This window comes from Equus caballus, chromosome 6 (genome assembly GCF_041296265.1).
Source record: "Equus caballus isolate H_3958 breed thoroughbred chromosome 6, TB-T2T, whole genome shotgun sequence".
Lineage (NCBI taxonomy): Eukaryota > Metazoa > Chordata > Mammalia > Perissodactyla > Equidae > Equus > Equus caballus.
Genome location: NC_091689.1, coordinates 65,599,804 through 65,621,581, shown reverse-complemented (window position 1 = coordinate 65,621,581; position 21,778 = coordinate 65,599,804). Strand labels below are relative to the sequence as shown.

Below are 21,778 nucleotides of genomic sequence, written 5' to 3'. Positions count from 1 at the left end.
CAGTTTTGGGGGTTTTCTTAATTACATAGATGAATAAATATAAGAGTTTTGAAAGACATTCTGGATTTCTGGTTTTTAGATTACAAAACAGAGCAAAGGTTGATATAGTGTCAAAAACTTGTCTAATCTGAATGGAAAAGATGCTCTCATTACCTAGTTTCATAAATTGTGCTCAAAATCAACAGAGAGGCAGGTAAAGAAAACAATGTTCCTTAATATCTGATAAGTCATATAACGCAGCAAGTAAACAATGTTTATGTAGTTTTGGGCACAGCTATTTAATGGCAAAAAGGGAGAATCGACAAGTGTATGGAACACATAATTCTACAAAAATGGGAAGTCACCTATAACATTGTTACATTACTTTTAAAAACCCTATTCAGTGATATTAGTCTTAAAATCAGTGTTGCAGTCCAGAGGGAGCTGAAGAAAGACAGCATTTTAAAAAGTTGATGAAAAAAAGCATGCTGATACATACGCTCATGACTTATGTAGATTAAGTTGCCTTGAAAAGCAAACAACATTTTTGTGGTCATTGCACCCTTATCTTCTCCAAAGAGGCTAACAACCCTCTGGGGACAGGCTTCACGTTTCATGGCTCTCCTGTGCATCTTAAACTTGTCTACTTTGGTTTTCCATTAGAGCAAATAATATCCCATGTTTGATAGGATTATCTTAAGTAAGATGAAACTAAAAATACATCGTCTTGTTCCTTTCTCCATTCCCTTTTAAACGGGTGTTCCTCAAACTCTCCATCTGCAGGGTGCTCAGTTTCTGTATGAGACAGTGTACACAGAAGTTCTGAAATGTGAAAGGGCTCAGCTAGCAAGTTCATCTCAGTATATATGCTCTACATGGCTACATTACATGGTTTAGTTTTCACAAATGACTTTCACAAATACTTTTCTATTATAGAATGTTAAGGATGAATACTAGTTTTCATTTAAAAAACTAGACTATTTTTATTAAAAAATTTTATTTTTAAAAAACCCACCCCACATAAAGAGAGTTCCAACATATTTTATATTACGGTTGAGAAAGTATGTACATTTCATAGAATTTGACATTGTCAAGGACCTAGCATGGGGCCTAAAACTAAGCCTTTGTGGAATTAAAATATCTTTACAAAAACATTCTAGAAGTTTTATAAACAGTTATTAGGGGCCACTAACTATTTTTAGGGGTAAATCATGTCACATTTTCCGAAAGTCATTTAGAAGCATTAAAGGAAATAGCTCTAAGCGTAGTTAGTACTTCATGGTGCAGACCAGAGGTCACAAACTAGAAGCTACAAAGCGTATTCAACGTACAGATGTATTTGATTTGGCCAGCAGGTTGTTTTCAAAACATCTGAATTACTTGCTTTTATTTCAAAAAGCAGGTGATTTCACATGAAAGTCCAGATTTCTAGCATCTCATGAATAAGAGGATCTCAGCCACAGTGGGCAAAGTGGCCGTCCCCTTTAGACGGGCAGCAGTTCTCTACTGTGTCACGGTCTCCACCACTGATGCCAGTCACCAGGTGAAGTGTGTCATTGGGCTGGTGCTCTTGTTTTCTTGCCGTAAAGTGAAAAGAGGTATGTCTTTATCAAAAGATAAATTGCGAGGATCAAATATTTTAGAAGAAGGAAAAAAAATGCATCTATTTCTTTGTGGAAGTGCAAAAAATATTCTTATGAGTTGAGGAGGCAACCAAAGTATGTTGGATCAAGAGAACATAACCTAAGACATCATTGTGAAGCCAACCTGGCCAGCTTCTCATTTATGTTACCCACTTGGCCCTTGGGCATCTGTTTTTGTAATCTCTTCTCTAGATTTCATATTAAGATCTTATGCATAAGATTTCTATATCAATATAATGATATATAATGTATATTAATACAATTATAATTATAATATTATTACTAAGAAAATTAATACTAATGAATAAAAATGAGGAAAGATGTGCTCAGCCTTATTTTTTCTCTACAGATTGTAATACAGATCTAAATCATTACCTTTCTCCCTTAAAATTTAAAGAACATAAATGAAATGTTTTAAAAATATTTATTACAGTAATTTTATGTAAATAATGTGAGTTTTCTGGATTGAGTCAGCTGATTAACAAAGTAACCACCCTTGGTATAAATCATAAAATATTTTGTTACTCGATTTACACACTGCCAATATAAAAACATGGGTACAGTCCTAGGAAAGGTGCGAGGAAGATTAGAGAATGGTTTGATTTCAAATCATCATTTGAAGACTGCTCTTTAAATACAGAAATCCTTCTCTGATCGTTGAAAACTGTCAAACTAATTAATCTAGGCTGTTATGTCCCTATTGCATAGAAAATAAAGTATATATTTCTTTTTTTTTTTTAAAGATTTTATTTTTTCCTTTTTCTCCCCAAAGGCCCCCGGTACATAGTTGTATATTCTTCGTTGTGGGTCCCTCTAGTTGTGGCATGTGGGACGCTGCCTCAGCGGAGCAGTACCATGTCCGCGCCCAGGATTCGAACTAACGAAACACTGGGCCGCCTGCAGTGGAGCGCGGGAACTTAACCACTCGGCCACGGGGCCAGCCCCTAAAGTACATATTTCTTAGTAAACTTTTCCAAGCCTAGTTTTCCATTAAGTGCTGTCAACTTACCTTGCTATTTCCTTTACTGCATACATATATCTATTATTTTATACATACCTCAGCTCTAATTTAAATTCTATCTTTTTAAGATTCAAATCAATTGCTACCTCTTCCATGAAACTTTTTCTGATCCCCTTGAACTAGGGGAAGAAAATCTCTGTATTTTCAGTTCTATCATACACACATATTTTTACATACATGTATACATATATGTATACATGTTCTATCATGTATACATATTTTTACACACACACATGTAATCTTTCCTTCTAATCTATAAACTCGTTGAGGGAAAGACCCATTGTTCACTTATTCACCAAACATTTATTCTAGCCCTCTGCCAGCTCTGGAGATGTAATGCTGAATAAGAGATAGAGTTTCTACTCTGGGAAAATGATTTTTAAGGCTACCCCAGGGACAGGAACAATGTTATGTCAGAATGTAGGAGGAGTACCTCAAGAAATTAGGGAAGATTTCCTTCTGAAAGCAATGCCTTAAGTGAGACCTAAAGCCTCTTGAAGAAAAATGGGAGTTGGACAGGAGTAACGAAGTTCCAAGCAGCAGAAGGAGCATGTCAAAAGGTCCATAGGCAAGAGTGTGGAAATTAAAGTAATTCAATATTGTGGGTCAGCACAGGTGTAGGGTGACAAGAGATGAGGCAGAGGGAGATAAGCAGAGGCCACACTGTAAAGGGTCTTGTACCCCAATGTTAAAGAGTCTGCCCTTATCCTGAGTACTTGGGAGCCAATGAACAGTATTTAGCAAAAGAGTGACATGGTTTCATTGTGTAGAAAAACTGGAGCTGGGGAGTGGGGCTAAGATCAGAGACAGAGAGACCACTCGGGGGCTGTTATTCTTCTGGTGAAATATACGGTAGTTTAAAGTAGGGCAGTGGCACTGGACTAGAGAACTGGATGGTCTTAAGGAATATTTGGGAAAGAAATTTGAGATTTGGCAATTGATTGATTCTCCTTGGGGCCCTATTTTCCTGTTCCACACACCTAGCATACTGTAGATGCTGCTCATTAAATCAACGTTCTCGGAATTCTTTTTAAAAAAACCTACCTCCTTTTAAAGATATCCATCATAGCAATAAGAAGCCCATATTCATATGATGAAATCCACATTATCGAATTTATAAAATCATCTGATATCTGATATCTAAGATATAAAATCGTCTGAAAAATGCAAAAGTCACTGGGGTTGCTTTTGTACAGCAATTACAGTCGTCCCCCCTGCCCTGCTTTACTGAGATATAATTAACATATAACGTTGTATAAATTTAAAGTATACAATGTGATGATTTGATACACACATGTATTGTGAAATGATTACCACAATCAGGTTAGTTAACACATCCATCAGCTCACGTAACCTTTTTTTGTAGTAAGAACATTTGACATCCATTCTCTCAGCAACTTTTCAAGGACATAACACAGTAGTGTTGACTGCAGTCACAGCGAACACTGTTACCTCTTCATCTGCTAATCCTTCTTCTTCCATGGCCACTTCTAATTTCTTCTGCCTTTTTAAAAGAAAAAATAATTTAAATTTTAAATACATTCCTAACAATTACCATTTAAGAAATCTACATTTTTTCAAGTTTACCAGTTCAGTTTGCTATGCTAAAAAAAACTTTCAAGTTGAATCAAAGTAATCACTAAGAATAGTTTTCTTTCTCAAAATATATAGCCAACCCAGATTTAGCTTTCTCAGACTAGCCACATGAAAAACTTACTTCTAAAGTTGCCTAAATGAATTGCTGGCAAAGGTGACTAATGTTCTAATAAGGAAACCTCTGTTATTGATGTTCAAACCACCATAACCATTAACATTTAATCAATGTTTACATTAGAAGTATATAAAGGTAACACTATATAGTGTCTAAAAGTATAAACTTTTAAGGTGGATGTTCCTGTTTGAATTCTGATTCTAACATTCATTAGCTAAAAGAAATTATCTAAGTCCCTCACTTAAAGTCTAAGCTTGATTTCCCAATTAATCAAGGAGAGAGATTCAATGTAATTGAGTGTATGTTACTCTAATTCTTGAAAATTGGAAAGTCATATATGTATATAAAAATAACCTATTAACTACCAGAACATTTGCTTCTCTAGGTACAGCCAAGTTGAGTTATTCATTACTTCACAATGGTACCCTTGAAATTAGTTAAGCTAAGCCCTGTGGGGCTGGGGAGGAGGGGCGGGATAAGTGAAATAACTAGTAACTACAGAGATGGTTGTGCTTCGAATTTTGCAACTCATTTCCAAGTGAATGTTAAGTATTTTATTTGTATTGTATTGGTTTTTCCTAGAGATAAGCCTGGGAGAGCCCTTCCTAATTAGTTTTGGAGTATGTTAGAATAAGACACTTTCCGGGATTTATCCATATGGGTTTAAGGATTGAAACCATCATACACATCTTTTGGTATTTGTTATTTATGACGATATGTCCAAAGGTAAGCTCTTTCCTAATCTATTATTAAGATCACTTCTTTTTATTTCTTATGGAAAATTCATAACAAAAATATCTAAAGCCTGTTCACACACCAGCACCCCAGTGGAGAAGATGAGGCCTAATAACATATTCTCCACCCACCTCCTCAGCATTTGAGGGCACCTAGGTGCTTATCTCACTGCTTTTTATCTTTTGTTTTCACATTATTCCCCTCGGACCAACCCTTAGACGGAATAAGCTCCTAACACTGGGTTCTGTGCCTGCCATCATGCACCTCTGGGCACTGCAGAGCTGCTCACTGAATGATTTTGAGTTTTCTTCTCTGCAGAAAGAATCCAAAGAGTAAGAGCAACATTAATCTGGGAGAGACTATCAATACACAAGCAACTTTATCCTGTCAGATCTCGACTGCCGGCTTTCCTCAATCCTTGCCAAGACTAACACCTCATGAAATCATCCCCTCATTCTCGGGAGAGAGGCAGTAACTTTTATCTGTTTCCACCAAATGTAAAGGGGAAGACCTATGACTTCTCTTGTGCCTTTTTACTTACTTGTTTTTGGTTTTGGTTTTTGGTTTTTGCTGAGGAAGATTCACCCTGAGCTAACATCTATGCAAATCTTCCTCTATTTTGTATGTGGGTCACTGCCACAGCATGGCTGCCAACAAGTGGTGTAGGTCCACGCCCAGGAACCGAACCCAGGTCAGTGAAGTGGAGCATGCCGAACTTAACCACTGGGCCACCAGGTCAGCCCCTCTTGTACCTTTTTAAAAAACAATTTTCCTCCATTTAATGCTCTGACATTTTGTTCTGATTGGCATTTTATTTGGCTTATGTATTTAGCTGATCAGTTAAGCCTTAAAATTCATGACGTTTTCTTAAAGTATAAGTTTTTAAGAAAATATGAGCTGTTTAATATGACTTTCATGGCACCATCAAGCTGAGGCTGCTTTATTTTAAAATAACAGGAGATACTTTTATTCTTACTTTACCTTGTTTGGAAATAGAGGGCAAAACTGTGCTACTTTAAGGTTTCAGCAAGAAAAGACAATGAACCTTTACAATTCTGACGAATAACTTCAGTGCCTGCCTGCTGAGAAAATACAGGTCTCTCTTTCCTGCGTTCTCTTCTATTTTGTTCACTCTCCTTAATGATCTGATCACTTACAGAGACTTCCATTACATTACAATTAGTGTAATTACTTATACATCTGGATTTATTTCTAACTTATTTTGTGCTTTCTATTTTTATCTACTTTTTGGTATTTCAGTTTTTCTTTTTCTCTTGCTTTCTTTTGAACTGACTTTTTTTTCTCATTCCATTTATTTCCTTCTACTAGTGTGGAAGTTACAAACTCTATTTTCATTCTTTTACTGGCTGCCTTAGGAATGATAACATGGACACTTAATTTGTCAAAGTCTGAAATTAATCAATCTTCACCACCCTATGTTATATTTCTGTCCTTAGAGATACAAAGATCTCTAAGAATACTTTAATTCCAATTACTTCCCTCCTGATAGTCTACTATAGCAAAATATTTTAATTCTACTTTTTAAAATGCATAAGATATTATAATTTTTATTGTGGTTTTTATACAGTCAATTGTTGTTGAGATTTATCCATGTATTTACATTTAGATCTTCTGTTTGTGATCACTCTCCTTCTGCCTAAATTGAATCTTTTGAAATTTCTGCTGATGGTGACCTCTTAGTATTAGCTTGCCTCTGCTCCATTCTCTCTCCTCTCTTCCTTTAGGAACTCTGATTAAAGATATGTTAGCTCTTCTCACTATGCTCCATGTTTCTTAACTGTTCCATATTTTCCTGCTCTGTCTCTCTAGGTTGACTTCTGAATAACTGCGTAAGTTTTAATTTTCTAGTTCTAATTCTCTCCTCAGCTATGTCTAATCTGCAGTTAGACCTGTCCAAAATTAAGTCCAAAAACCTGATTCTTCTTCTTGAGTCCAATTTCACTGAGTTGCACCACTCTCTGTTTGCCCAGGCATGACATTTCGGAGCTGGTATTGACTTATTTCCCTTATATTTCATATTTGGCCAGTTGCCACGATTTGTCAATTTTTCTCACTCATCAGTTCTTCTCCATTGTTGTTGTCACAATCCTAATTCAAGCCTCCTTTCCATTTGTCTGACTACATCACTAGCCATTCCTGTTTCTAATCCCTCCTCCCACAGTCCATTCTATACGTCACAACTAAAATACTCTTCTAGAGAGACACCTGTGATCATTTAATTCTTCTGTTCAAAAATCTTCAAAGACTCCTACTACCATGAGAACAGCTACAGTAAAGCATCTAAGGCTCCCAGGAAATGGTGAAATCCAGCTGGAGCCAGATTGGACACTGCCTGAGCTAGCACTGAAGGTGAGTTCTTCTGTCTCTAACATCCTTCCTCCTGTTCTTTGGCCTCTTTCTTCTCCCTCTGATGCATGTATAAATAGTACTCTTCCTTTGGAGCCCTGTTTCAATGGGACTACCCTTTATGAAGCCCTCTCAGTTGCCTTAGCAAAAGCAATCTCTCCCTTCTTTGTCCTTCTCTTAGCGATACTTTTTACTCTTTCATGTAATATTTACATGCGTTATCTTCCTTACTGTAAGTTTCCTGAAGGCAAAATAACATGCATTCATTTTTTATTCTTCCATTCCCACTTACATATACACAACACTATAAATGCTTTTGGATTAAAGTCAGTTATTCATAAAGCACCCTCTAAAAGAAAGTATAAAGTATATCATAATTTCATGGTTGCAAACATTTTGTTTAAAACATCAATTGACATGTGATATAAGTATATGGGTGTACAGGACAAGAAACTATTCTGTGAAAATAAAACAAGTAACTAGGTACACTGTCAGTATAGGAAACTTAAAAGCAGCATACAGGAATCCACAAGATTTATATTATTAATGGACAACATGTTTACACCCCACTTGCAGCATAACAGCTTATGTAACTAAACAGAAAATTTTGACTAGCCTTTACTATACCTGGTTTCTCTCTCTTCATGCTGTAAAATTAGGTTGCTGTAAAAATTCTCCAATGTGAGCTTGGCCACAGTCACTCTTTCCCGGGTATGGTTGCTCATAGGAAAGGTGGTTGTAGTCCCTGCCGTCATTGCCATAGTAACAGAAACTGAAACAACATATAAACACAAATTATTCAGTAGAAAAAAACTTTCTATCCATTATAACAAACTCTGGAAATGGTTGAATTTCTACTAAGTAAAATTCTACCCTAACAGTTAAGACATCTAAGTCTTTCACATTATAAATAACACAATGCTAGTAAAGAAAGAGAAAGACAATTTCTATTGCTTTGGGAATAGTGTAACTTTGTGCTGGCAAAACCAGGGGTGAGTAACAGTAAAGCAGCAGCAGTGGCAGTCCACACACAGTATGGACACACTTATATACAAAAGGTCATAGTCAACATGCATTCAAAACAAGAACAGGTCAATCTATTTTGTTGTTTTACTGATTACTAAATAAAATCCATAAGATTTTGCCAATACTTATGTCCCCAATACATGTTAGTCTCCTAAGAATTACTGTAGTTTAAATAGTAAGAAGCAGCTTCTGCCATATAATTTCTATGAAACATGAAGTGTTGCATCAAATACGCACATAAATATCAGTTTACGGCAGTTCTTATGAGTACATGTTTTATTTTTTTATTTTATTTTATAAATGCCACTGAACTGTGTGCTTTTTTTTTTAAGATTGGCACCTGAGCTAACATTTGTCAATCACCTTTTTTTCCTTTTTCTTCTCCTCAAAGCCCCCCAATAGACAGTTTGTATTTCCTAGTTGTAGGTCCTTCTGGTTGTGCTATGTGGGACATGAGCCTCAGCATGGCCTGATGAGTGGTGCCATGTCCTCACCCAGGATCCGAACTAGCAAAACCTTGGGCCGCCGTAGTGGAGCGCTCAAACTTAACCACTTGGCCACAGGGCCGGCCCCAGTGAGTATATGTTTTAGGGGAAAACTGCTTTTAGAAACAAGCCCTTTAGATGGAGTTCATGGCTGTCCTATTTCATTCTGATTCCATGCTATTTCAGATAGTGCTATAACAAGGTCCAGTACATTTCTCCAGACTATGAGGTCCATTTCATTTTCAAATGACACTCAAACACCTATAGGAACCAGGCAGAAAACACAAATGTATTAATCAAGCCAGGTGACAAGAGAGAAACTTTGTGGCCTTAACTGGACATGTATGTTTACTTACAGCCATTCAAGCGCCAACTTTTAAAAACCACTGGGCCAGCCAAATGAAGTACTGGTTTGAAGAAGATAATCTGGACAATTAGATAAGATAAGGAATGTGGCAAAATGGCTGCTTCATAGGGTGACAGACTGAACTCTGGTGGCTGTTATAGGTGGGCAGTGACCCTAAGAGACTTGCCTACCACAGTCTACATCTGGGCCAAAAAACCTAGAAACGTTCCATATATTATAAACAGGTTTTTGCTTATCTGGATGTGGATCATAACACACCATTCTAGAGAAGATCCAGATTGTCAAGAGTGTGCATCCAACATTGCACTCAAACCTGCCACCTACTCCCCAACACCCACTTCTCCTAAATTACATGAAAATACAGACCCCTGTATACGGACCTAAGCTGGACTAGACTCCAGGGATAATGGAATGAACCAAAAGACCTTTCTTGTTCTACAATGTCAAGCAAGTCAAGTATAGGCTGAAAGTAAACAATTTAACTATGGCAAACTCCCAGTTCCACTGTCATCTTAATTGGGTTTCTACCTCAGTGTGCTCCGTAAGTCTCAAACTCATTATGTCTAAAACTGAATCTATTATTTTAACATCATAGACTTGTTCCTCTGCTAACTACTCTAAATCTTTTTATAACAAGAAGCAGATCATATCATTTGTTTAAAGTCATTCATGTCTCCTCACTGCCTATAGCAAAACAAATTAGCGTGATAAATAAAGACAACTCACACACACTGAGTGCTGGTATTTACCAGGAGTTTTATGATATTTTATTCATTGATTTTTTTTTTTCTCCTGTGGATTTAAGATAGTGACACTTCCTAAGCACGACTGCATTTCGTCCTCCCAACAGCCCTGTAAGGTAAGGAACTAAAGCTTAGAAAAGCCGCATAGCTAGTGAGCTGCGGAGTCAGGACTCCAGCTCCAAGAACTCTCTCCAACTTGTCTCCATGGCCTTATCTGCTGCCCAGCCTCGCCACTCACTCTTCTCCCAAGATCCTTGGCTCTTTCATGCCTCCCAGTCCTCACACGACCTACCCTCGAATCAGTTATGTCCTGTACTCTCTGCAGGAACCCTGCTGATCCTTTAAGCCCAGTTTGGCTGAAGTCTTACTGGGATGACTTCTCTAACATTCCCTCCCAGAAGAGACATACATTTGGCATTCTTTCATGCGTGTTCTCTAGCATTTGTACCAACATAGCCCAGGTACCGGTGCTTCTCACTCCATTTGTCTCTGCGCAACAACTTTTCCTGATTCATTTTTGAGTATTCACCACAATAGCACTGTATCTGACACACAGGAGGCAATAATGAATGAATGAATCAACCCGTGAAATGTGGGGTGGGGGAAGAGCTGAAAGAATTAGCAAAAGTAAAGTACTCCATAAAGGCTGGCTAATAAGCAACTATGGAAAAATAAATTACTGAACCTAGGAGTCATAAATTTAGAAATCTAATCCAGGCCCTGCTGTTAATTGACCCATGGTCTTATTCAAATCACCAGGACACTCTGAACTTAAGTCATTTTCCCCCCAAAGATTATAATATTGGCTCTGCCTAGTTCACAGGCACAGTCTAAGGCTATTTGAGATAATACATAGCAAAGCCACAATGTCTTATACAAATGTAAGACATTATTTTAGGCACCTTGTTTAATATTTTTAAATGTGCTAAATGCTTTAATAATAACAAATATCATTTTTAAAAGTAAATAATAAAAATAATTGAAACTCGAGAATTATCATGGCCAAATGATTTTCAAGCACTAAGCTGTTCTTGGAATGCTATTTTAGGCAATGCTACCAAACCATTTTTGGAAATCTTAGAATTACTGGGTTCATGTTCTATGTTTCAGGATCAGATGCAGAAAAGTCAAAGAAGAAAAAATAGAACAGGGGTGGTATACAGCAGACATCCCAAATCATGTTTGTTAATTGGGATTTGAGGAGGGGGGTGGTGGGGGGAGCTGCAGAGGATAGACCGGAAGTTGGGGAATTCAAATAAATTTAGGAAATCCAGATTACACAAAGTTCAACAAGTTTCTTATTACAAGACTTCCCGGAATCTTTAATATGCATCCTAAATACTCAAAGGGGATAGGTACAACCTACAGCAGTATTCTAGGGAGCCTCCTTTAGGCACATAAAATTTAAGTTCATAGATAATTCTCTTCAAACACTAGTAAAAAAGTGCCTGCTTCTTCTTTTCAACAAACAACGGGGGGGGGGGGGGGGGCCGGAACTTAGAAGCTCCAAGAAAGAGCAATACTTAGGGATTTCAGAGTGCTTTCTGATTTGTCCAGAAGATCTGTAGCTGATAGAGAACTTTCAAATTGGTTTGCCAGTTCCTAAAAGGAAAAAAAAGCTCACCCTGGTGGGCTAGTGGTTACGACTCAACAGTGTTATCACTGTGGCCTGGGTCCATTTCCCGGTCAGGGAACCACACCACCCGTCTGTCGGTTGTTATCCTGTGGCAGCTGCATGTTGCTGTGATGCTGAAAGCTATGCCACTGGTATTACAAATACCAGCAGGTCACCCACGGTGGACAGGTTTCAGCAGAGCTTCCAGACTAAGAGAGACTAGGAAGAAGGACCCGGCCATGCTCTTCCAAAATGAAAGGATTCATGAAAATCCTATGACTAGCAATGGAGCATTGTCTGATATAGCACCGGAAGGTGAGAGGCTGGTGCAACGACATCGGGCAGGGCTCAGCTCTGCTGTACACAGGGTCACCAGGAGTTGGAATCAACTGGATGGCACTAACCAAAAAAAAGGAAAACAGGTCAAGATCCAACCACAGTTGTCCAAGGTCTATATTTTCCTTTCAAAAAGTGAATGGTGAAAAAACAAACAACAGCTTTTATAATGCCTCTTGAAAAAAGCACAAAGAACTAATACATAAGCAATGCTTGTGGAAGTCAGAAAGAAAGACGTATGATGAACTCAGGGTGCGGCCTTGGAAGGGAGCTGACTGGCTGCCAAGAGCCTCATAGAACAGGCTGCTCTGCTCAGTCTGCCAAGGTGCAAGGTCTGGCTTTCAGTTGCTGGTGTGCCAGGGCAATCAAATTCTGGAAGCTACTTTATTATCCTAACAAAGTTCACAAGAGACTGATAATATAAGACATAATGGCAATTTATTGATTTACACAATAAGAAACTGAGTAACTAGGAACAGATACGTGCATCTTCTAGCAAATGCATTCTGTCCTTGTAGGCAAGCTAGATGTAAAGCCTTAATTAGGATCAGAAGATTGCTTGGTGAGTCTGGCATCAAAACAGAGAACTGTTACTCAATTTAAACGTTTAACGGCATCAGGATAAGGTGGAAGCTTAAAAAAAAATTCTGGTCACTATCTTGCCACTTTAAAGTGGCTGGAAATGGCCAATATTAAGCTCTGCTGCTGATGGGGCTTTCCCAGAATGAAGCAAACTTGGGGGCATAGAAGTGAGCTGAAATAATACTGAGCAAAACTTTGGGGGAAATTTTTATGAAACATAAAAAAATGTTAGGGAATTCAAAACAACTCCAAACAACAGAGATTGTTTGCATTAACAGTATAGAAATAAATATGAAGTGGTTTTAATAAAAATTTATGAACCTGAAGTCTTTATAAAAGAGGGGTAAACAGAAGATCAGGTTTCTCCCATCATAAGAAGATGTAAGGCATTTAACTCCAAAATCCAGAAGTGGATATCAAGTAATAAAAAACAATCTGCAGATACTATATCATTTAATCATGATTATTATGTTCTTTCCACTCTAGTTATACATAAGGCAAGTTCGTATGCCTTATTTAAAAAACCAAATCAGAGCAAAACCTATGTCTACCCATCTTTGTAATGAAAGTATTACAGCACCTGGCAAAGTGCTGAGCACACAGTAGGCATTCTGTAAATGATGCCGAGTAACTGAACTCAAATGTAATGAATTTTAAATCACATTTGTTTTACATATAATACTTTCCTTTGGATTAAAAACTACAGCATCATTTAGTTTTATGTTAACCTGCAGAAACAAATCCTACTTGAAACTCAAGATACAACTGCAGAAAATGCCAAAAATCCTACCCTTTCTCTTGACTAAATAATATCTTTTAGAGATTAGCTTAAAAAACAAGTAAAAATTATTTCCCTCTAACCAGACACAAATAGACTTTAAAAATTTCAAATTAAAAAAAACCTAAGACAAAAGTGACCAAATTATTACAAAGAGTGATCTCAATGACTGGCACTTATTATACTGCAAATTTATTCCTCTAATGGATTTAGCACTGTTCTTTGTCTTTTATTAAAGCCCTTTCTTTAGCCAGAAAAAGAACAGGATACAATTTGCAAGTCTAGAATTCCTGGACTGATAAAAAAAAAACACTAGGTGCCCTTGAATTTCCTGTTCACGTGTTTTCTCCAGACTCCCCTATTCATTAACGGAGACACTACCAATAGTTAAGTCCAACATTCTTTCGTTTATCAAGCCTGGGGAAAGGAGATAACGAATCTGGCACTCAGGCCATCTATAAATACATGTAGTGTCTCCAACCATTTACCATCAAACTTCAAAAGTAGGAAAACAGAACTGCCTTACCTGACTGGTAAAACACACTATTTAACTGGTGATTTCACCTTAGTTTTCACACACTACATTTCAGAGAAAAGCACATCCTTAATGCTACCATACTGCCTTGGAGTATAAAAATTTTCCCAGATTCATCATTACAATCACGTCGTTTAATGACAGAGATGTGTTCTGAGAAATATGTCATTAGGCTCTATCATTGTACGAACATCACAGAGTATACTGAAGGGGAACAAAATTTGCCACCCCAAATGTGTCTCCTTAACAGAAGATTATTTTAGGCTGATAATTTTTAAGAAACAAAAGACTCGAAAGTTTTTCTTGTTACCTACCCCTTAACTGCCTAAAAGAATTCAGATAAAAGAACCTGAATTCTCAGGAAGTCTCAGGAAGGGAGATATCACCTTAGCATAACATGAACTAGGTGGTAGACAGGGAGGAACCTAGAGAAGCCTATTTGTTGGGCTCCCCTCTGTGTTGTTCTGTTTCTGTGTGCCCAAACATTTGTTTTCCAAAAGTTTGCTCCTTTGCACCTTCTGTGACTTGCCTTCCTTCACTCTGAAGTCTCTGACTCTCCCCACCCCCAGTATCTTCTTTTGTCTTTAACTCAGGATGATATTTAAGGTGAGGGCTTCAGCTATTTTAGCAAGTTACTCAGTTTTCCTGGGTTTCTCCCATGTATCCATGTTATTAAACTTTTGTTTTTATCCTGTTAATGTCTCATGTCAATTTAATTCTTAAACCAGCCAGAAGAACCTAGTAGGGTAGAGAAAAATTTCTTCCTCTCCTATAGTACTTACACAAACCTAGATGGTATAGCCTACTACAAACCTAGGCCATATGGTACTAACCTTATGGAACCATCACCATATATGTGGTCCATTGTTGACTGAAACGTTGTCATTCAGTGCATGACTGTAGTTGAAATCATAATGCCCTAGGCTACAACAGATCCTCAGGTGTCATACTGTATATGCTGGTTCCCTAATGACGGAGCAGCCACAGCTTCTTTATTCCCTGAGGTACAATTTGCAGAGCAAGAAAAACAGTCAGATGAATACTTTGAATAGATACCCAGAAGCGGAACTGCTGGATCATATACGGCAGTTCTATTTTTAAATTTTTGAGGAACCTCCATACTGTTTTCCACAGTGGTTGCACCAATTTACATTCCCACCAATGGCATACAAGAGTTCCCATTTCTCCACATCCTCACCAACATTTGGTATCTCTTGTCTTTTTGATAATACCCATTCTAACAGGTGTGAAGTGATATCTCATTGTGGTTTTGATTTGCATTTCCCTGATGATTAGTGATGTTGAGAATCTTTTCACGTACCTGTTGGTCATTTGAACATGTTCTTTGGAAAAATGTTTATTTAGGTACTTTACACATTTTTTAAAACCAGACTATTTGATTTTTTGCTACTGAGTTGTGAGAGTTCCCTGTATATTTTGAATAGTAATGCCTGGTTCTGAGCTTTTCTTTGTTGGGAAGATTTTTTTATTACTGATTCAATTTCCTTACTCATTATTGGTCTGTTCAGATTTTCAATTTCTTCAGGATTTGGTCTTGGTAGTTATATGTTTGTAGGAATTTATACATTTGTTCTAGGTTGTCCAATTTGTTGGCATATAATTGTTCATGGTAGTCTCTTACGATCTGTTCTATTTCTGTGGTATCAGTTGTATTATCTCCTTTTTCATTTATAATTTTATTTATGTGGGTCCTCTTTTTTTCTTGGTCTAGCAAAAGGTTTCTCAATTTTGTTTATCTTTTCAAAGAGCAAACTCAGTTTTGTTAATCTTTTCTAATGTTTTCCTATTCTCTATTTCATTTATTTCTGCTCTGATCTTTATTATTTCCTTTCCTTCTGCTAACTCTGGGCTTAGTTTGTTCTTTTTCTAGTTCCTTGAGGTGTAAAGTTAAGTTGTTTATTTGAGATCTTTCTTTTTCTTAATGTATGCATTTATCACTATAAACTTCCCTCTTAGAATTGCCTTTGCTGCATCCCCTAAGTTTTGGTATGTTAGGTTTCTATTTTCATTGTTCCATCTCTTATTAAATTTCTCTTTTGATTTCTTCTTTGATCCACTGGTTACTCAGGAGTGTATTTTCATGTATTTGTGAATTTTACAGCTTTCCTCCTTTGATTTCTAGTTTCACATCATTGTGGTCAGAAAATATAACTTACGTAATTCCTATCTTCTTGAATTTGCTGAGACTTGTCTTGTGGCCTAGATCATGATCTAGAGAGATCATGTGTACTTGAGAAGAATGTGTATTCTGCTGCTGTTGGATGGGATGTTCTGTTTTTGTCTGATAGGTCCTACAGTGTTACTCTGTCTGAATGATCTATCCATTATTGAGAGGGAGTATTAAGGTCCCCAACTATTATTGTGCAGGTGTTTATTTTCCCCTTTAGTTCTGTTAGTATTTGCTTTATTTATTAGGTATTTTGATGCTGGGTGCATAATTATTTACAATTGTAATTTCTTCTTGATGAATTGACTCCTTTATCATTATATGACCTTCTTTGTCTTTTTTGACTATTTTATCTTAAAGTCTATTTTGTCTGATATAAGTATAACTACTCCTGCTTTCTTCGGTTACCATTTGCTTGAAATAACTTCTATCTCTTGACTCTCAGTCTATGTGTCCCCTTAAAGTTAAAGTGATCTCTTATAGACAGCACATCATTGGATCTTGTTTTTCTATTCATTCAATCATTCAACATCTTTTGATTGGAGAATTTAATCCATTTGCATTTAAGATAATTAATGATAGGTAAGGACTTAATATTAATAAACAATTGATTAAATTAATAAATTAAGAATTTGCTAATTGTTTTCCGACTATTCAGTAGATCCTTTGTTTCTTGCTGTCTTGTTCTGTGAATGATGACTTTTTGTGGTAGTATGCTTTGCCTCCTTTATCATAATCTTTTGTGTATCTACTACAGGTTTTTCTTCGTGGTTTCTATGAGGCTTACATAAAATGTCTTACATTTATAACATCCTATTTTAAGCTGATAACAACTTAACTTCAATAGCATACAGAAACTTTGTACTTTTACTTCTCCTCCCTCACATTTTAGGTTACCAGTGTTACAATTTACATCTTTTTTATATTGTGTATCCAGTAACAAGTGATTGTAGTTATGGTTATTTTTAATACAGTTGTTCTTTAACTTTTAAACTAGAGCTGTGAATCACATACTATCATTACAATATTAAAGAATGTGACATGGGCTATATATTATTTACCAGTATCAGTGAGTTTTATACCTTCATATGTTTTTATCATGTTAATTAGCATTCTTTTATTTCTTTTCTTTTCTTTTTCTGCTGACGAAGATTCGCCCTGAGCTAACATCTGTGCCAATCTTCCTCTATTTTGTATATGGGTCACTGCCACAGCATGGCCACTGATGAGTGGTATAGGTCTGTGCCCAGGAACGAAACCTGGGCCACCAAAGCGGAGTGTGCCGAACTTAACCACCAGGCTATGGGGCCAGCCTCCAGCATCCTTTTATTTCTGCTTTAAGAACATCCTTTAGCATTTCTTGTAACTTAGGTCTAGGGGCAATGAACTCCCTCAGCGTTTGTTTGGGAAAGTCTATCTCTCCTTCATTTGTAAAGGACAGCTTTACCAGGGATACTATTCTTGGTTGACAGTTGTTTCTTCCAATATTTTGAATATATCATCCCACTCTTTCCTGGACTGCAAAGTTTCCATTGAGAAATCTGCTTATAGTCTTATGAGGGTGCCCTTGTACGTGACAAGTTGCTTTTCTCTCGCTGCTCTCAAAATTCTTTTTCGTCAACGTTTGACAACGTAATTATAAAGTGTCTTGGCATAGCCCTTTTTGGATTCAACTTATTTGTGGCCCATTGCACCTCTTGAACCTGCCTGTTCATTTCCCCCTCAAATCTGGGGAGTTCTCAGCCATTATTGCTTTAAATACACTTTCTTCTTCTCCTTCTGGGATTCCCATAACGTGTATTTGTATTTCTTGATTGTCCCCCATAAGCCTGTAGGCTTTTTTCACTCTTCATTCTTATTTCTGTTTTCTCCTCTAACTGGATAATTTCAAATGACCTACTTTCCAGTTCACTTGATTCTTTTTTGTTCTTGGTCAAGTCTGTTGTTGAAGCTCTCAGTTGAAGTTCGATCACTGTTTTCTTCAGCTCTAAGATTTCTATTTGTTTTGTTTTATAGCTTCTATCAAAAAACTTTGTTGAACTTTTCATTTTGTTCATGCATTGTCTTCCTAATTTCATTCAGTTGTCTGTGTGTTCCTGTAGTTCAGTGAACTTCTTTAAGAGAATTATTCTGAATTCTTTGTCAGTTCATAGATCTCCATTTCTTCAGGGTGAGTGACTGGAGTTTTATTAGTTCCCTCTGGTGGTGTCATGTTTACCTGATTCTTCGTGTTCCTTGATTCTTCATGTTGCTATTTTGGTAAGTGGTCTCCTCCTCCAGACTTTACAGGTTTGCTTCAGCAGGAAAGGATCTTTACTAATCAGCTCAGCTTGGGGTACTGGACAGGTCCGTTGGTGGAGTCTGAGGGCAGGCAGGACTTGCTATTGGGGTCTCTAGTTGGGTGAGGCCACTGCCCATGCTCTGAAGCAAAGGGGGTTGCTGCTGGCTGGGCTCTGAAGTTGGGTGAGACTGCTGACTGGGCTCCACATTCAAGCAGGGCCAGGTGGGGTGGCTGGCTGTGCCAGTCAGGTGGGACCACTAGCTGGGTTCTGCAATCACCTCTGGTCATGTGAGCTCTCAAGCTGTTTTCCCTGGCAGGGTGGTGCCACTGGTTGGACTCCACAATTGGGCAGGGCTATGGCCTGAGCTCTGCAATCGTTTCTGGTTGAGAGGAGTCTCAGGCTGAACTTCCTGACTGGATGTTGCTGCTGGCTGGACTCTGCATTGGGGCGGGACCACAGGCAGGTCTTTGTAGTTGGACAGGGGCTCTGGCTATGCTCTGACATCAGACAGGGCTGCACACTGTGCCCTGAACTTGGGTAGGGCCTCAGGCCGGGTATCACAATCAGGTAGGCCACTGGCTATGCTCCACTGTTGGATAAGGTCACTGGCCAGGTTCTTTGGTTGGGAGGGACCTGCAGCTATATCTTGCAATTGGATGGGCTACAGACTATGCTTTGCAGATGAGCAGGGTTGCTGTCCAGACTCCCTTATCAGGTAGGGCTGCAGGCTATGCTCTGTGATTGGGCAGGGTCAATGGTTGGGTTCCCTGCCGGGGTGAGGCCACAGGCTGTGTTCAAGAATTGGGCAGGACCATAGGCTATGCTCTGCTGCACAGCAGGGCTGTAGGGTGGGCTCTGCAGCAGGAGGGTACCATAGACTGGGCTCCAACCTGCCCAGGTCACTGTTCAGGCTCCCTAGTTATGTAGAGCCAGAGGCTATACTTAAAAGTATAATTAACAGGGCTGCTGGCTTGGCTTCCTGCCCACGTGGGGCTGTAGGATAGGCTCTGTGGCTGTCTGGGTGGGACTGGAGGCTATACTCAGTAGTTGGGCAGGGTTGTAAATGTGCTTCCTTGACTGGGTGGGGCCGTAGAACAGGCTCCACAGCAGGTATGGCTCGTTGGCTAAAGACTCAAATCAAACAGAGCTGCCAACTGAGCTCCCTGGTCAGAGGAGACTACCAGCTTGGCTCTGCTGATGGGCAGAGACGCTGGCTGGGATCTGTGCTCAGGCACCACTATAAGCAGGAATGTGGTCCACTAAGATCTGGGCACTGGTTGCTGTAAACCCCACCCCGTCCTCTGTCTATCTGATCCCCAGTGGTTGAGCCCTGAAGATGTCCGTAGTGATCTCCGTGAGGCGGGCTTCCCAGGAAGCATCCCACAATGCTGGGGGAGCTGGATGTCCACCTTGCACTCTCTTTTTCCCACGGGAAAAACCATACGCCCACAGGGGCTCTCTTGGTGCAGTGCTGTGCTGCCCTGGGGGAGGGGCAATGTGGGCTAGTGTAGCTGCTCCTCTTAGCCTTCTAATGTGGTCCTTCTCAGTCTCTGCAGTCCAGGGGGTTGCTTCAGCCTCACTCCTGGGTTCTGGGTTTTTTATAATGGTGTCTTATCTATAGATAATTGCTAGTTGGTCCTCTTGTTAGGGGCAGTGAAGTTGAGAATGGCCTATGTCACCATCTTGATGATATCACTCCCTGTCTTCTTAAATGGTAGGGATGTAATCCTTTCTGGTAGGGGCTATGGCAATTTGTATCAAGAACCTTAAAGATTTTATTTTATCTTTTGACATAATAATTCCACCTTTAGGAATCTATCCTAAGAAAATAACCCAAATCACAACAAAGACTTGTAGGTTTTTTTAAATCAAAGATTAGTTTAAAAAAACAAACTAATGTTTAAAATTAGGTGAACTGATAGAAATGATGATAGCATGAAATACTATAGAAATAATACTGAAGAAAATTTTCCAAAAGAAAAACCATGAGAAATAATGTTAAGTAAACAGGACACAAAGTTCTATCTTCAGGTATAATATAAACTCAACAAAATGAAAAAAGGGGGGGCAGTAAATTATGGTGTGAAATTATGGATGATTTCAATTTTGTCCTTCATCATTTTTTAAATTTTCCAATTTTTCCATAATGGGAAAATGATCATTTTTATAAAAAGAAAAAAGTACTTAAGAGTAATTGTGTGAGGGTACAGGTGTGAACAGGAAACAGGAATCAACTTACATTTTTTCAGCCCACTGTACAGTACCACTGTACTTGGATTTTTTCCCTATGAACCAAATTCCTAGCTCTGGTTTAGTGGAGGATTATGAAGAACAGCAAAAAGAGTGCGACGTCATGGAACAAAACTAAAGACAGCCCAGAAGACTAATGGGAATTCTGAAAAGTTTTTCAGTCATAATTACAGTTCTTTTCAGGGAAAAAGCTTTTTAGTGTCTTCTACCTATGTATATTTACCAGGACTCCAACTGCCACTCTCCTTTCAAATAGCTTTTCTATAGGTGACTCAAAAAGCCATTATCAAAACCAAAAGCAGGGCAGCACGAATCTTAGCTAACTTAACTTGAAGTCATATTTAAGGTAAGGGAATTACTCCTCTAAAATCATAAAAAGAGACAAAATGAATGCTCTAGCTTTAAAGATCTTCACTGCCCCTTAGTCCTTCCTTGCCCATTTTAAAGGACATAATGCCTAATTCAAAGCACCAGTACAACCACAAATGCCTATTTTGTACAGAAAAGGTGACGGTTTGCTGTCATCAGAGAACACCCAATGAATGAACAAGACAAGAAAATGATGAGTGGTAAGAGGTGGTGTGACATGCTGTTAAAGAAAAGGGGAGGAGCAAGCTTTGGCGAGCAGCCCAAACACATAACTCACTCAGTGGCCCAACTATAAGAAGGTTGGTGATCTTTAAATTCTAGGCTTTCACTTTCTTAAAAGTAAGCTTCTAATAGGAATGAGAGAGAGAAACAGACTGAAATTCACACACAAAATGAAACCTGAAAACAGACTTGAGTTTAAGTGAGGATATAAAATATATTTTCCAAACACAACTTTAATTAAAAATATCAACTCATATTTTAATTTTTCCCATTCATTCAAACACTCAAAGCTTCTACATCTTTGAATAGCTTCAGGAGAGACTTAAGTGGATTCCTCCATTGGACCAATTTCTTTATTTTAATTTGAAAATTACTATGTTATTTTGTTTGCTGTTCCTTTTCAAATGACAACTACACACTGAAAAAGATCAGACTAATTTAGCAACATAAGAGCCAGAGCAGCAGTCCTTTTTGAGGGCAAAGAATTGGATTAGACTAAAATTAAAATGTGGTATCACCAAGCTTACAATTTTAACATATAAGT

General features: G+C 38.1%; 1 protein-coding gene across 10 annotated transcripts in view; it reads right to left on the bottom strand.

Annotated features, from left to right (window-relative positions):
* Positions 1–21,778, bottom strand: part of STK38L (serine/threonine kinase 38 like) — a 79,679-nt gene that overhangs the window by 19,936 nt on the left and 37,965 nt on the right. For 6 of the 10 annotated variants that reach the window (XM_023643281.2, XM_070271098.1, XM_023643280.2 and 3 more), the window contains 2 exons: positions 8,084–8,228; positions 4,096–4,147 (listed from right to left, as the gene is read on the bottom strand). In XM_023643281.2, the coding sequence (XP_023499049.1) occupies positions 4,096–4,147; positions 8,084–8,217 (186 nt within the window). In that variant the 5' untranslated portion in view covers positions 8,218–8,228. Of the gene's footprint in view, positions 1–478; positions 775–4,095; positions 4,148–8,083; positions 8,229–14,756; positions 14,923–21,778 lie in introns of all 10 variants that reach the window. The other 4 variants (XM_070271097.1, XM_070271100.1, XM_070271101.1 and 1 more) reach the window with 2 other exon arrangements.